General features: G+C 46.7%; 1 protein-coding gene across 1 annotated transcript in view; it reads left to right on the top strand.

Annotated features, from left to right (window-relative positions):
• SLCO2B1 (solute carrier organic anion transporter family member 2B1) overlaps positions 1 to 14,739 on the top strand; it is a 54,261-nt gene that overhangs the window by 12,405 nt on the left and 27,117 nt on the right. Inside the window, exon 6 of the mRNA XM_058185064.1 lies at positions 3,267 to 3,397. Coding sequence (XP_058041047.1) covers positions 3,267 to 3,397 — 131 coding nt within the window. The remainder of the gene's footprint in view (positions 1 to 3,266; positions 3,398 to 14,739) is intronic.

Here is a 14,739-nt window from a genome sequence, read left to right as displayed (position 1 = left end):
TAACATCATCAGTGCTAAAAGGGAATGGGGTTTGTGGAGAGGAGGAGGAGGAGGAGGAGGAGGATGACGACGACGACTATGGTGTCCTTGGTGCTCTCTGAGCTTGGTGGTTTTCTCGCAGACATTTCATGACCCAACTGGGCAACACCATCAGTGCTAGAAGTGGATAGGGTTTGTGGAGGAACAGGGGGAGGAGGAGGGGGAGGAGGAAGAAGTGGAAGAGGAGGAGGAGGAGAAAAACTGTTGGGTCCTTGGTGCTCTCTGAGCTTGGTGGTTTTCTTGCAGACGTTTCATGCCCAAGCTAGGCATTATTATCAGTGCTAGAAGGGAGGAGAATTATGGGTTCTCTGGTGTTCTCTGAGCTTAGTTGTTTTCTTGAAGACATTTCATGACCCAAGTAGAGAACATCATCAGTGTTTGAAGGGAGGGCGCTTTGCAGCGGAGGAAAAAGAAGGAGGGAGAGGAGGAGGAGGAGAACTGTGGGATCTTTGGTGGCCTTTGAGCTTGGTGGTTATCTTGCAGACGTTTCATGACCCAGCTAGGTAACATCATCAGTGCTACAAGTGGATAGGGTTTGTGGTGGAGGAGGAGTAGGAAAGAGGGAGGAGGAAGAGAGGAGGAGGAGGGGGAGAGGGAGGGGAGGAGAAGGAGCAGGAGGAGGGGGAGGAGGGGGAAAGAGGGAGGAGGAAGAGAGAAGAGGAGGGGCAGGAGGGGAAGGGAGGAGGAAGAGAGGAGGAGGAGGAGAGGAGGGGGAGGAGGAGGAGGAGGAGGAAGAGGAGGAGGGAGAGGAGGAAGGGGGAAGGGGGAGGAGGAAGAGGAAGAGGAGGAGGAAGGAGGAGGACTATGGTGTCCTTGGTGCTCTCTGAGCTTGGTGGTTTTCTTGCAGACATTTCATGACCCAACTAGGTAACATCATCAGTGCTAAAAGGGAATGGGGTTTGTGGAGGTGGAGGTGGAGGTGGAGGAGGAGGAGGAAGAGGAGGAGGACGACGACTCTGAGGCCCTAAGTAAGCATATTTAGATGAATACTGGGAGGATTTGGTGTTCAGCAGAGTGATGGTATGAGGGGAAAACAATGTCCTTGTGTCTAGATGTTTTGGCATGCAGTGTTGTGTAGCGATGACCTGATTTGGGTGTTATCTGGATATTTGATTGCTGGTGAAGAGGTGTTGTGTAATCTTGTCGCCCAAAGAACGACCAACTCAGACAAAGAGTAAACAACCGCCATTAAAGCCACTTGTATATAAACAGAGGTCAATCCCACCCTCCTCCCTTCTAGCACTGATGATGTTACCTAGCTGGGTAACGAAACGGCTATAAGAAAATCTGCCGAAAAAACAAAAAGAAAGGAAGGAAGGAAGGAAGGAAGGAAGGAAGGAAGGAAGGAAGGAAGGAAGGAAGGAAGGAAAGATCTAACACACATTGTGGGCAGGTGGGTTGCATGCACGAGTGACTTGTGCTTTCCTAACGGGGTGTCCATAAGGTGATCGCAGGGGCCAAAAAAAGTCAAGATGGCGACTACAAATGCATTCAACTTAGCAATGAACATAAACAGGAGGCCTCTGTTGCCTGGTTGTGGCTGCCATATTGACTTTTTTGACCCCTCCTGGCAGACACCTTGATTCCTAGCAAGAGATAGGTTGGCCATTCCCAATATATAGCATCCTGTTCTGACCCAGCTCCCCAAAGTCGACAAACTCTCTGAAGTGAACTCAAGGATTCCTTTAATTAGGAACGCCGGCAGCCCCCTCAAAAAAGTTTCTCTCTCAATGCAGGCTAACAAGTCCGTCCATCCGGGAGATGAATAGTTGTTTGCCAAATCTATTCTTCTCCGCCCCCTGCCTTGTATCCCCAGAGCTAAGGGTGGGTCTTCGCTAGCAGCGGTGGCTTTTCCGTCCCAAGGACCAGCCTATAGATTTCCACTGCTCTCCTCTCCTCTGCCTTCTGTGCATCAGGCACTGGGCCCAGCTGTTCCTCCTCTTCCTCATCAGCCACCTCCAGACCTGGGGGCTGTTGACTCTCCATCTGAGGACTGACGGACAGCCCAGGCTACACCTCTGTCTCTCTCTCTCTCTGACATCTCCATTCCCTCTTCTCTCTCACATCTCTCAGGTTGCCTTGAGGCTGACCTTGACTCCCACGCCTCTTCCTCCTCCTCCTCCTCCTCCTCCTCCTCCTCCTCCTCCTCCTCCTCCTCCTCCTCCTCTGATTCGGCAGTTGGAGGGGCCGGCGGCCGACAGGCCACCACACATCCTCTCCAGATGGCGATTTAGACTTTTTCGACCTCTTCCTACACACATCCCTGATTCTTAGAGGTTTCACTTGTCATCCAAGAAGCTTCCTCAGTTCTTCAGTCCAGAACTGAAGAAGCTTTTCGGGATGAGAAGCGAAACGTCCTCAAGGGGGGGGAAAAAACCCCAAGAAAGTCCAGTTGCCTTTTGGAAAAGCACCTTTGGGATTACCACACTTATCAAAACGTCGGGGAAACCGAGGCAGCCCTTCTGATCTCCAGCTCAGCGCCACCCATGGCTTAACCAGTGATTTCAACTTCCTCTCCTTTTTATTTATTTATTTCATTTATTTTATTTTGTCACAACAATATATGTAGGTATCATACAAAAAGATTATATAGTAAATAAACACATATATGGGTAAATATAAGGAGGTATAAGCATAGATATATATAGAAAGAAGAAAAGAAAACAATAGGACAGGAACGGTAGGCACATTTGTGCGCTTATGCACGCCCCTTATGGTCCTCTTAGGAATGGGGTGAGGTCAATAGTGGAAAGTTTTTGGTTAAAGCTTTTAGGATTATGGGAAGAGACCACAGAGTCAGGTAAAGTATTCCAAGCACTGGTGATTCTGTTACAGAAGTCATATTTTCTGCAATCTAGATTAAAGCGGTTGACATTAAGTTTAAATCTATTGGTTGCTCTTGTATTATTGCAATTAAAGCTGAAGTAGTCTTTAACAGGAAGGACATTACAATAGATGATTCTGTGAGTTAAACTTAGGTCTTGTCGAAGGCAATCGAGTTCCAAGTTTTCCAAGCCCAGGATTTCAAGTCTGGTGGGATAAGGAATTTTGTTGTTTTCAGAGGAATGGAGAACTCTTCTTGTAAAATATTTCTGGACACGTTCAATTGTATTGATGTCAGAGATGTGGTGAGGGTTCCAAACAGGCGAGCTGTATTCTAGAATTGGTCTAGCAAATGTTTTATATGCTCTGGTTAGTAGTGTTAAGATACTTTGGTTATCTTTCAGCGGAAGTCCACATCACGAACAAGGATCCCCGTTGGGTTGGGGCCTGGTGGCTCGGCTTCATTTTTGCTGCCAGCACAGTGGCCATCGCCTCGATCCCTTATTTTTTCTTTCCGAGAGAAATGCCAAAAGAGGTAAGAACTCACCGGACAGCGTCAAAACCTTCGTTGCTGCACGTCAGCTGAGTTGGTTGATTGAAGGCTTATTGCTCCTCGTAACTTAGAAAATAAAATAACTCACCTGACAAGAGATCCTATAAGATCCTTATTTGAAGGATCCCGTTGAATTCAAGAGTGAGAAAGGTAAGTTTTCTATGTGAAATGGGTTTCTGAAACATAGAATGGTGACTCTTTAATTTTTTTTTAAATTTGCATTTATATCATACTTCTAAGACTCAGAGTAGAAACTACACCATATCAAGCAATAGTCTTCATCCATTTGTATATTATATACAAAGTCAACTTTTTATTGCCCCCAACAATTTGGGTCCTCATTTTACCTACCTTATAAAGGATGGAAGGCTGAGTCAACCTTGGGCCTGGTGGGACTAGAACCTGCAGTAATTGCAAGCAGCTGTGTTTAATAACAGACAGACTTAGTCCGTTGAGCCACCAGAGGCCCATTTAAAGTGGGATCTAAGCCAGGAGAGAATTTGACTTTGTTTTCATCTTATTTTTTGGTTATAGGTCTTTGATTAATATTAGAGGGGCAATAAAAGGGACAAACAACATGGTAATTAGATTTGATTAAACATTTTTCAGGATAAAGGGATGAAATAAAGGTTTTAAAAGAAAAGGGCTATCACAAAATTTGAAAAGGGGAAAATATTGGATAAATGATACAATGAGAGGGTGAAATTTGAAATATGTTTGAATATGTACCCGACTGATATCTTCTTCAACAAAGATTTGTATGTTTTGTTTTTTTTAAAAATTGTTTAAAAAAAAAGTGAGAAAGGTAAGGTTCTTCATTTAGAATAGAATAGAATAGAATAGAATAGAATAGAATAGAATAGAATAGAATAGAATAGAATAGAATAGAATAGAATAGAAAATATGGAATGGAATAGAATAGAATAGAATAGAATAGAATAAGAAATAAGGATAGGATAGGATAGGATAGGATAGGATAGGATAGAATAAGAAATAAGAATAGAATAGAATAGAATAGAATAGAATAGAATAGAATAGAATAGAATAGAATAAGAAATAAGAATAGGATAGGATAGGATAGGATAGAATAGAATAAGAAATAAGAATAGAATAGAATAGAATAGAATAGAATAGAATAGAATAGAATAGAATAGAATAGAATAGAATAGAATAGAATAAGAAATAAGAATAGGATAGGATAGGATAGGATAGGATAGGATAGGATAGGATAGGATAGGATAGGATAGGATAGGATAGGATAGGATAGAATAGAATAGAATAGAATAGAATAGAATAAGAATAAGAATAAGAATTATTAGAATTAGAATAGAATATAATTTTTTATTGGCCAAGTGTGATTGGACACACAAGGAATTTGACTTGATGCAGATGCTCTCAGTGTACATAAAAGAAAAGATGCCTTCATCAAGGTGCAACACTTACAACACTTAATGATGGTCATAGGGTACAAATTTAACACTTAATGATACAACAATGATAGTGAAAGGGTACAAATAAGCAATCAGGAAACAATAAATATCAATATAAATTTAGGCAAGAAGATTTAGGCAAGAAAAACCAAATGCTCGAGTATAGAATAGGTGGTACCTGGCTCAATAGGGAGTTTGGAGTCCTAGTGGACTATCTCTTAAATATGAGTTCGCCGTGTGCGGCAGCAGCCAAAAAAGGCCAATGCAATCCTGTTCTGCCTGTAGAGATTCTCCATCGTCCAGGTCCTGGTTGTCCCAAAGGTGCTTTTTCAGGAGGCAACTGGACTTTCTTGGTTTTTCCTTTCTCATTTCACTTCTCATCCAAGAAGCTTCTTCAGAGAGCACCACGGATCCCACAGTTCCTCCTCCTCCTCCTCCAACCCCACTCCCTTCTAGCACTGATGATGTCACTTAGGTGGGTCATGAAATGTCTGCAAGAAAACAACCCAGCTCAGAGAGCACCAAGGACCTCCTTGGTTCGACCCTGAGCTCCAAATATTCTCTCCTGTCTGGGAGGCTGTTCTGTTGGCGCCCAGACATCATTTTTCAATCTCTTCCTTCATGGCATCTCCATTGGCAAACTCGGCCAGATTCCTTCAGCTTTGGTCACCTGGAGATTCCTGGCGACCTCAAAGGATCTACTGAGCTTTTACAAACCTTCTTCAAGTTTGACTTCCTACATGGCTTGGCTTCCAACCTTTTTGAGAGAGTTCCTGCTTTCGGTGCCATCGTTCACCTGCTATCCAAGGTTCATCGATGTGACCTTGGATAGCAACAGACTTCTGCAGAGTAGAAGAAGTAGAAAAAGAGTAGAAAGTGTTAAGTTCGGGAAGTAACGAGGCTGGAGACCAGGGTAGTGACAACAGCTCTTTAATATATGGTGAACCCAGCAACTAGGCTGGGGAAAAACCTCTCCTTATATACAGTTCAACCGGCGGCTTTAACCAATCAGCAACGTGCTTGTTTCCCGCCAAAACATTTAAAGATACATTACACTCCTTCCCTCCCAGAAAACACTTTACCCATATTTACATGATATTTACATATTATTTTTCAACGTAATCACGCAATTAGACTGGGCGTCTCCTGACTCTTTCGGACCTGCGCAGTACATTCCCTGGGAGTGGGTCGAGCTGACCGGAGGGGCTGTTTGCTCCTCTCAGCTCCTTCTCTAGGCCATCCGGCCCTGGATTATTAGCAGAGTCGTCCCTACGTTTCTACTGGAACCTGGACCTCCGGAAACTCAGATAAGTCCTGCGATTTTTCCGGGTTTGAGTCATCTGTGGAATCAAACATTGTATAGTCAGGGCCTGTTTCGACTAATTCGGATTGTTCGCACGTTTCAGATTTGGTCTATGTGGCGCCTCCATACTCGGCCGTCTTTTAACTCCACCAAGTATGATTTTGGACCTGTTCTGTTTAGGATTTGTCCTGCTATCCAGGTTGGGCCTTCACCATAGTTGTGTGCCCACACTCGGTCTCCTATGTCCATTTCTCTTGTTTTTCCGATTTCCCCCTTGTAACCCTCCAGCGTATAGTTTGGATTTAAACGGTCTAGGGGGCACCTGAGCTTTCGGCCCATTAATAATTCGGCTGGGCTTCTGCCGGTTGTGACACAGGGGGTTCTGTGTTGGACGGCCAGGAAAACATCGATTTTTGTTTGCCAGTCACCTGGCTTAAGTCTGGACAATGCCTCTTTTGCGCTCCGGACAGAACGCTCTGCAAGGCCATTCGTTGCAGGGTGGAAAGGCGCCGAGAGGGCATGTCGGATGCCCTCTTCTGCCAAGTACTCCTCAAATTGGGTTGCCGTGAATTGCGGGCCGTTATCGGAAACTAGCGTGTCGGGCAACCCATGGGTTACAAATAGGTGCCGTAGGACTGAGATCACGGCCTCGGCTGTCATGGATCTCATGAGAATGATTTCCAGCCATTTGGAGTAGGCATCTACTACTACCAGGAAGGTTTGGCCGTGGAAGGGGCCGGCAAAATCAATGTGTATTCTAGACCAGGGCCCCTGGGGTCTCTCCCATTCCCGAACCGGGGCCGTTGGGGGTAGCGGTCTGGACTCCTGGCAGGCCTGACATTTCCCTACCCTTTCAGCAATTTCTGAGTCCATTAAGGGCCACCACACATAGCTTCTCGCTAAGCCCTTCATCCTTACGATCCCTGGGTGCCCCTCCCTGGGTGCCCCTCGTGGAGGAGATCCAACACCCTTTTCCTCAATTTCTCTGGGATCACCACTCGATCCCCCCATAGCAGGCACCCCCCTTGGGCCGACAGTTCCCCGCGTTTCTTTACAAACCCTCTTTGTACCCACCCTCTTTGTACCCAACCAAGTACAGTTCTCAAAATAATGTCTCGGTATGACGCCCGAGCCACCTCCTTAGACGTGACTGGGCCAGAGTCCAGAGAGTCAATCAACAGTATGGGCGTCCCCGGAGTGGGGTCCTCGATCGCCCCTGGTAGTGGGCATCTGCTTAATGCGTCCGCATGCCCCAACTCTTTTCCCGGTCGATGCTGCAGTTTGTAGGAGTAGGCGGCTAAAAGATAGTCCATCGGGTCAATCGGGCGAAAGTGCCACAGGCGTTGGGCGGTCGCCAGCCAGTAACCCTAACAGTGGTCTATGGTCTGTAACAATTTCAAAGTCTCTACCAAAACGATTCGTGAAACTTTTTACCCTGACACTATAGCTAGAGCTTCCTTATCCAACTGACTATAGTTCCTCTCTGTCGAGGACATCGCTCTGGAGTAGAAGGCTATTGGGGCTTCTGTGCCATTTGGAAGCCTGTGGCTGAGCACAGCCCCCACCCGTAAGGGAAGCATCGCAAACTAATACCAATGGCATTGTGTTATGATACTGGATCAGTAAGCTATCGCTCGAGAGTAGGTTTTTTACTGCTTCGAAAGCCCTAGCTTCCGTCTTTCCCCAAGACCAAGCAGTATTCTTTCCCAGTAACTTATGTAGCGGCTCGGCAACGGTTGCCTTATTTTTCAAAAAGACCGCGTAAAAGTTCACTAGACCCAGGAATGCCTGTAGCTCTGTTTTGTTTTTGGGCGCTGGAGCCTTTCTTATTGCCTTGACCTTGCTTTCAGTGGGTGAATTCCTTGTCTATTCTGTAGCCCAAGAACTCTACGGATTCTACCCCTATTTGGCATTTGTTCACTTTAACCTTTAGACCGGCTGACCGGAAAATGCCCAGAACTTTTCTCAAGCGTTCCCCCAATTCTTCTAAATTTTCGGCTGATACCAATACATCATCGAAATAGGGGACTACCCCCGGGAGCCCTTGCAGAAGTCGCTCCATTAAATTTTGAAATAGACCAGGAGCCACACTCACCCCAAACTGTAACCGGGTACACTTGAAAGCACCTCTGTGAGTCACAATTGTCTGGGCTTCGGCTGTGCTGGTGTCTACGGGCAGTTGTTGATAGGCTTGGGCCAAATCTAACTTGGCAAAAACGTGCCCTTGCCCTAGTGAGTGCAGCAAGTGTTGCACCACGGGGACCGGGTAAGCGCTTTTTTGCAAGGCTTTGTTTAACGTCGCCTTGTAGTCAGCGCAGATTCTAACTGACCCATCTGGTTTCACTGGGGTGACGATTGGCGTCTCCCACTTTGCGTGATCGACTGGCACCAGAATCCCCTGACTGATGAGCTTGTCTATCTCCTTGTCAATCTTGGGTTTAAGGGCAAAAGGGACTCTCCTTGCCTTTAACCGAATGGGGGCTACCTGGGGGTCTAAATTGAAGGAAATAGGGGTCCCCTTGTACTTGCCCAGGCAGTCCTTGAAGACATCTTCGAACTCGTTCATGAGTGTGTCTTTTAGGTTAAAGTCACTTCTGTAGATGCCAGTCACTCCCATGCCCAATGCACGGAACCAGTCTAGTCCCAACAAACTTGGCAGGGTCCCTTCGACTATCGTGATGGGCAGGGTCTTCTTGTGTGGTCCGTACTCAACGCGGACGGAGGTGGTCCCTCGAACAGGGATGCGATTCCCTTGGTAGTCGTGCACTCGTAGCCGCTGTGTTTGCAGTTTGCGTTTGGCGATTCTCGGCAAAGCTGCAAAAGTGTCCCAGGACATGATTGTGATCGCTGACCCTGTGTCCACTTCTAGTCGGCACGGCACTCCTTCGATTTTCGGTTTAGTGAAGATTTTCTTCTCGACGCGGGTTGCTGCACGGCCTATGATCACGGTCGTTCGATTTGAGTTCGCGCCCTTTTTGTTTTGACCAATCACGGGTCGCCTTGCCGATCCTGCGCTCTGATTGGTTGGTTTGAATTTTCGGCGGGAAGGTTGGGGTGCTCGACAGACTTGAGCCAGGTGCCCCTTCTTCTCGCACCGCCGACATGTAGCGTCCTTGAACTTGCATCGTTGACGCTGGTGTTGCCCTCCGCAACTTCCGCATTCATCCCGGTCTTCTTTGCCCCTTCTCTCGGTGAGGCAAACTCCTTCCTCATCCTCGCCGTCTGATTCGGTCTGGATTTCTTCATTGTGGACTGGGGTTGATTTCGGCCGCTGCTGGCGTGAGTGGCTTTGTAGGGTTTCCGCCGCTTGGGTGGACATCTCATGAGCTCTGGCTTCGTCCAGAGCGTTGCCAGCGTTAGATTGCTTTTTGATAGCAGCCGCCTCCAAACGAATGTCTCTGACCCCACGGATGAGTTGCTCTAACAGCTCCTCATCCAAGTCTCGGTACCCACAGTCCTTGGAGGCTTTCTCAGGGCGGCCATGTAATCGCTGATGGATTCGCCTCTTGCTGTCTGCGCCTCCAAATTCAAAACGCCGTGCGTATTTGGACGGTGTTGGCGAAATGGTTCTTCAATAGATTTTGCAGAGTTTGCCACGATACCGATTGTACGGCGTTGGCTCTGCCAGGGCTTCCGCGATGTCGATGACCTCGGACCGCAGTGGCTCAGGAAATATGCCCTTTGCGGTTGTCTGAACTCCTTGCAGTTCGTTTGCCTCTAGGAAGCTTTCAAACGGGTCATGTCGTTCCCCATTTCTCCTGGCTGGGTCAAACGGCGGGCGGAGTGTAGCTGGCCATCTCCGCTTTCTGCCCTGAGTTTGCTGGGTTCGGTTCTTCCGTGTGCTCAGCTCGTTCCTGGTGCTCTTAGCCTCGAGATCCCACCTTCGTCGCCAGTGTTAAGTTCGGGAAGTAACGAGGCTGGAGACCAGGGTAGTGACAACAGCTCTTTAATATATGGTGAACCCAGCAACCAGGCTGGGGAAAAACCTCTCCTTATATACAGTTCAACCGGCGGCTTTAACCAATCAGCAACGTGCTTGTTTCCCGCCAAAACATTTAAAGATACATTACAGAAAGAGTGCAGAGAAGAGCAACAAAGATGATGAGGGACTGGAGGCTGAAACATATGAAGAACGGTTGCAGGAATTGGGTATGTCTAGTTTAATGAAAAGAAGTACATGGGGAGACATGATATCAGTCTTCCAATATTTGAGGGGCTGCCCCAAAGAAGAGGGAGTCAAACTATTCTCCAAAGCACCTGAGGGTAGAACAAGAAGCAATGGGTGGAAACTAATCAAGGAGAGAAGCAACTTAGAACTAAGGAGAAATTTCCTGACAGTTAGAACAATTAACCAGTGGAACAACTTGCCTCCAGAAGTTCTCAATGCTCCAACACTGGAAATTTTTAAGAAGATGTTGGATAACCCTTTGTCTGAAGTGGTGTAGGGTTTCCTGCCTGGGCAGGGGGTTGGACTAGAAGACCTCCAAGATCCCTTCCAACTCTGTTATTATTATTATTATTAGAGTGACGACAGCCCTGATTTCTATCCAGAACTTTTGTGAATAATTCTGCATCGACAACGACGTCCCTTATCACCCATTTGCGGAAGAACCTTCCCTCTCTATCTTTCTGCTTGGACCTCTCCTTGGAAAACTTCTCCTCAATCCTTCCTCCCTCGAGTTTCTCACTCTATCGTTCACTTCTGTTCTCACCTCTGCAGTCTGAATGCAGAACCGGAGCTTCTGTCGTGAACTTAATACACGACACGACAACCCAGCCTTTAGCTAACCTTTGATCTTGATCGCTGATCAAAGAAGTGGAGATATATCTATATATATCTCTCTCCAAAAGTCATCGGAACGTATCCATCTCCTCCGAGAGATTCAGTTCTATAGATAGCACTGTGAATTCTTTCATCTTTTATTTTGCGTCGAAGATAAGGAATGTGGGTCGCTCTTGCCTTTAAACAGCATATACAGTTTGAACGTCTGTGGAGATGCTCCGTCATGCAGGTCCTGGTTGTGTTGTGTCTTGCCCGCTCTCACCGCAGCCGGGGCCTTCTTATCTGCTTCCGAACGCCGAGGAATGTCCTAGTATGCCTCCCGGCCCCAGCCCTGGCTCCATGCCCAGACAGGCTGAGGAGGAGGAAGCACCTCCCGGCCCCAGCCCTGGCTCCATGCCCAGACAGGCTGAGGAGGAGGAAGCACCTCCCGGCCCCAGCCCTGGCTCCATGCCCAGACAGGCTGAGGAGGAGGAAGCACCTCCCGGCCCCAGCCCTGGCTCCATGCCCAGACAGGCTGAGGAGGAGGAAGCACCTCCCGGCCCCAGCCCTAGCTCCATGCCCAGGCAAACGGAGCAACTAGACCCCTCCCCCTCCCCCACAGCATGTGAGCCTGAGGGAGGTCAATTACCAACAGCTGCCGACTGGAGTGACCCTCGCGTCAGAAGAATTGATAGGCGGCGGCGTCAGAAGGAAGGGAGGGGCAGGCCTGGATAAGTGCTGAGTCATGGAGCCACACCCCATGGCCTATATAAAGGACCTGTTTTCTGGCAGTCTCTGAGTCAGGCAAAGTCGAACATATCTTGCTGAAGTCACTGGTCAGGGTCAGATTTCCAGAAAAATTGTATACATGAGCCCAGTGGTGGGATTCAAATAATTTAACAATCAGTTCTCTGCCCTCATGATTTCTTCCAACGACCAGTTCACCAAACTGCTCAGAAAGTTAACAACCGGTTCTCCCGAAGTGGTGCGAACTGGCTGAATCCCACCCCCGCATGAGCCATTTGCACTCATGACCTGGTGGGTAATGAAATGTGGACCAAGGACCCCACAGTTCTCCTCCTTCTCCTCCTCCTCCTCCCCCTCCTCCTTTCTGTAATCCCCCCCCATCCTTCTAGCATTGATGGTGTTACCTTCTAGGATAATGAAACATATGAAAGAAAACCACCAAGAACCCAAGATCCCACGGACCTCCTCCTCCTCCTCCTTCTCCATTCTGCAATCCCCGCCCCACCCTTCTAGCACTGATGATGTTACCTACCAGGGTAATGAAACATCTGCAGGAAAGCAACACAGCTGAGAGAACACCAGCGTGCAATCCCGAGCTACATTGATTCTCTTCAATTAAGTTCCATCAAGTTGTTCCTTGAGGAGTCACCTCCCCTGGGATCGTGGCTTAAAATCTATTTATTTGTTTCCACCGTAGCTTGCAGTTCCTTTTTCTCTAAGGACGTCTTGATTTTCCTATGCTTGGATGGGACTGGGGTCCTTCTATCTCTAATTTTCTCCGTTCCTTTCTAGCTGCTTCTCAGCATCTCTAGACAGGCTGAAATCTTCTAAAAAACGGTTTATCCTACACGGCATCTCCTCTTTTATTTTCAGAGCATTTGCAAGCATTTCAGAACCTCACGAGAGCCTCTTTTATACGACTCCAAGGCGGCTGCCTTCCTTCCCCTTCTGGATGGCTGGCTTGCTATCTCCCGCTTCTCATTAACAGGCAGAGAGATAACTTTTCTCCTTCTCCCAGCCTCTTCTTCTAAAGCCCAGTAATAAGATTGCAATGTAAGAATTGTACCTGTATTCTTTTTTTATATATATATTAAAAGGGAGTTAAGGTTCCAAGGGAGGGAGGGGAGTCTATGGATAGTTAGTGTAGTCTAGTTTATGATTGTTAAATGTTATACCCTGTAATTTTGCTCTGGGAAGTGGGGGGGGGGGGATTGGGGAAAGGGGGGGAGGGGGAGAGGTTGAGGGAGGGGTGGAGGGAGAATTTGCAAAAACTTTGTAAAACTTTTTAATAATAAAAAAAAACAACCAAAAAAACCAGTGGTTCCAAAGAGGCTCCTTGGATGTGAAACAAAAGGCTTTCAAGGGGAAAAAGAAAAACCCAGAACAACCAGCTGTCTTTTTTGGAAAAAAAGCAACTTTGGGACATTGATAAAAATAATAAAGGTGGTGTTGGGAGAAATATCCATCTGGTTCAGTTCTAAGCCGGGAGAAAGACACCGGAAACGTGGAAGCTGATTGGAAAGATGGTTTAACGATGAAGCAGAACCACCAAGCCCATGGTTCTCGGGTGCAGCTGAACACATGGAGTTGAGAGTGAGGGGCTTTTATACCTTCTCTTGGGCTTTGCATTTGAGCTTCCTGTTCCTGTGCAAGGACAGGTATTCTATTGGCCGTTGTAGGGGTCACAGCTGGCTCTCTTGGTTGTCTGAGCTCCCAGGTTTGGTTGAAGTTTGGTCTGCTGATGCAATGAAGGGGCTTGTTGGGCAATTCCCATTGTGGCTGAGGGCTAATCCTACCTTTGTTGGATCTCGGGTGAGAGTTTTTGCTTATGAATAGAGCTACATGCATAAAGATTTATTGGTGAACAGGGAGAAAATTAATAAGAAATTAATAAAATAAAACGGCACTTCCTTCTTACCTTTACATATTATCTTGGAAGTAGTACCTAGTCCTAATTATAAGTACATTCAGTAGGTTTCTGGAGGTCAATCAAATAAATATTAAAGTTCTTTTTTCTGTATATATCAATCTAATGAGCAGTTAAAGCATCTGGGGATATTTAATCCACAGAAGAGATAACTGAAACGAGATATGAGAACAGTTTTCAACTATCTGAAGGGTTAATACATGGAAGAGCCAGTGGACTTATTCTCTATCTGCACTACTATTAATCTTCTCATAGTTCCCATCACCAATCTCTTTCCACTTATGACTGTATGACTGTAACTTTGTTGCTGGCAATCCTTATGATTTATATTGATATATTGACCATCAATTGTGTTGTAAATGTTGCACCTTGATGAAGGTATCTTTTCTTTTATGTACACTGAGGGCATATGCACCAAGACAAATTCCTTGTGTGTCCAACCACACTTGGCCAATAAAATTCTATTCTATTCTATTCTATCTTTATCTCTTAAGTGCGGACATCTGCTGAGGGCTATTAATAAAGGTGGGGGCTATTAAGTCTGCTTCCTGCCTCTAGAAAACCCCCACGTTTCTACGTTTCTCATCCAGAGAAATATAATATTCCGCCTTTTAAATATTTCTCGGCATATTTCATTCTTCTACTGGAGGGCTTGGTGCTACCTTTCTACAGTGGGATACAAAATAGATAAATAAATGACCACCCAGGAACTGAAGAAGGGCTCGGTGCCAAAAGGAGGAAACAAGAAGCTGCAATATCAGAGTCGTTTTGATATAGGCAGTCCTTAACTTCCAACCATTCGTTTAGTGACCGTTCAAAGTTACAACGGCCCCGAAGAAAGGGGATTAGGACCATTTTTCACACTTACGACTGTTGCAGCGTCCCCTTGGTCACGTGATCAAAATTCACACTCTTGGCAACTGGCTCACATTTATGAGGGTTGCCGCGTCCCGGGGTCACGTGTTCCCCTTTTGCGACCTTCTGACAGGCGAAGTCAACAGGCAAGCCCGATTCACTTAACAACCGTTGTTACTAACTTATCAACTCTGGGCCTCTGGTGGCTCAGCAGACTAATGCAGTGTGTTATTAACAGCAGCTGCCTGCAATTACTGCAGGTTCAAGCCCCACCAGGCCCAAGGTTGACTCAGCCTTCCA

Source organism: Ahaetulla prasina, chromosome 5 (assembly GCF_028640845.1).
Source record: "Ahaetulla prasina isolate Xishuangbanna chromosome 5, ASM2864084v1, whole genome shotgun sequence".
NCBI lineage: Eukaryota > Metazoa > Chordata > Lepidosauria > Squamata > Colubridae > Ahaetulla > Ahaetulla prasina.
Note: the sequence above shows the minus strand (reverse complement) of the source record. Positions and strands in the feature narration are given on the sequence as shown.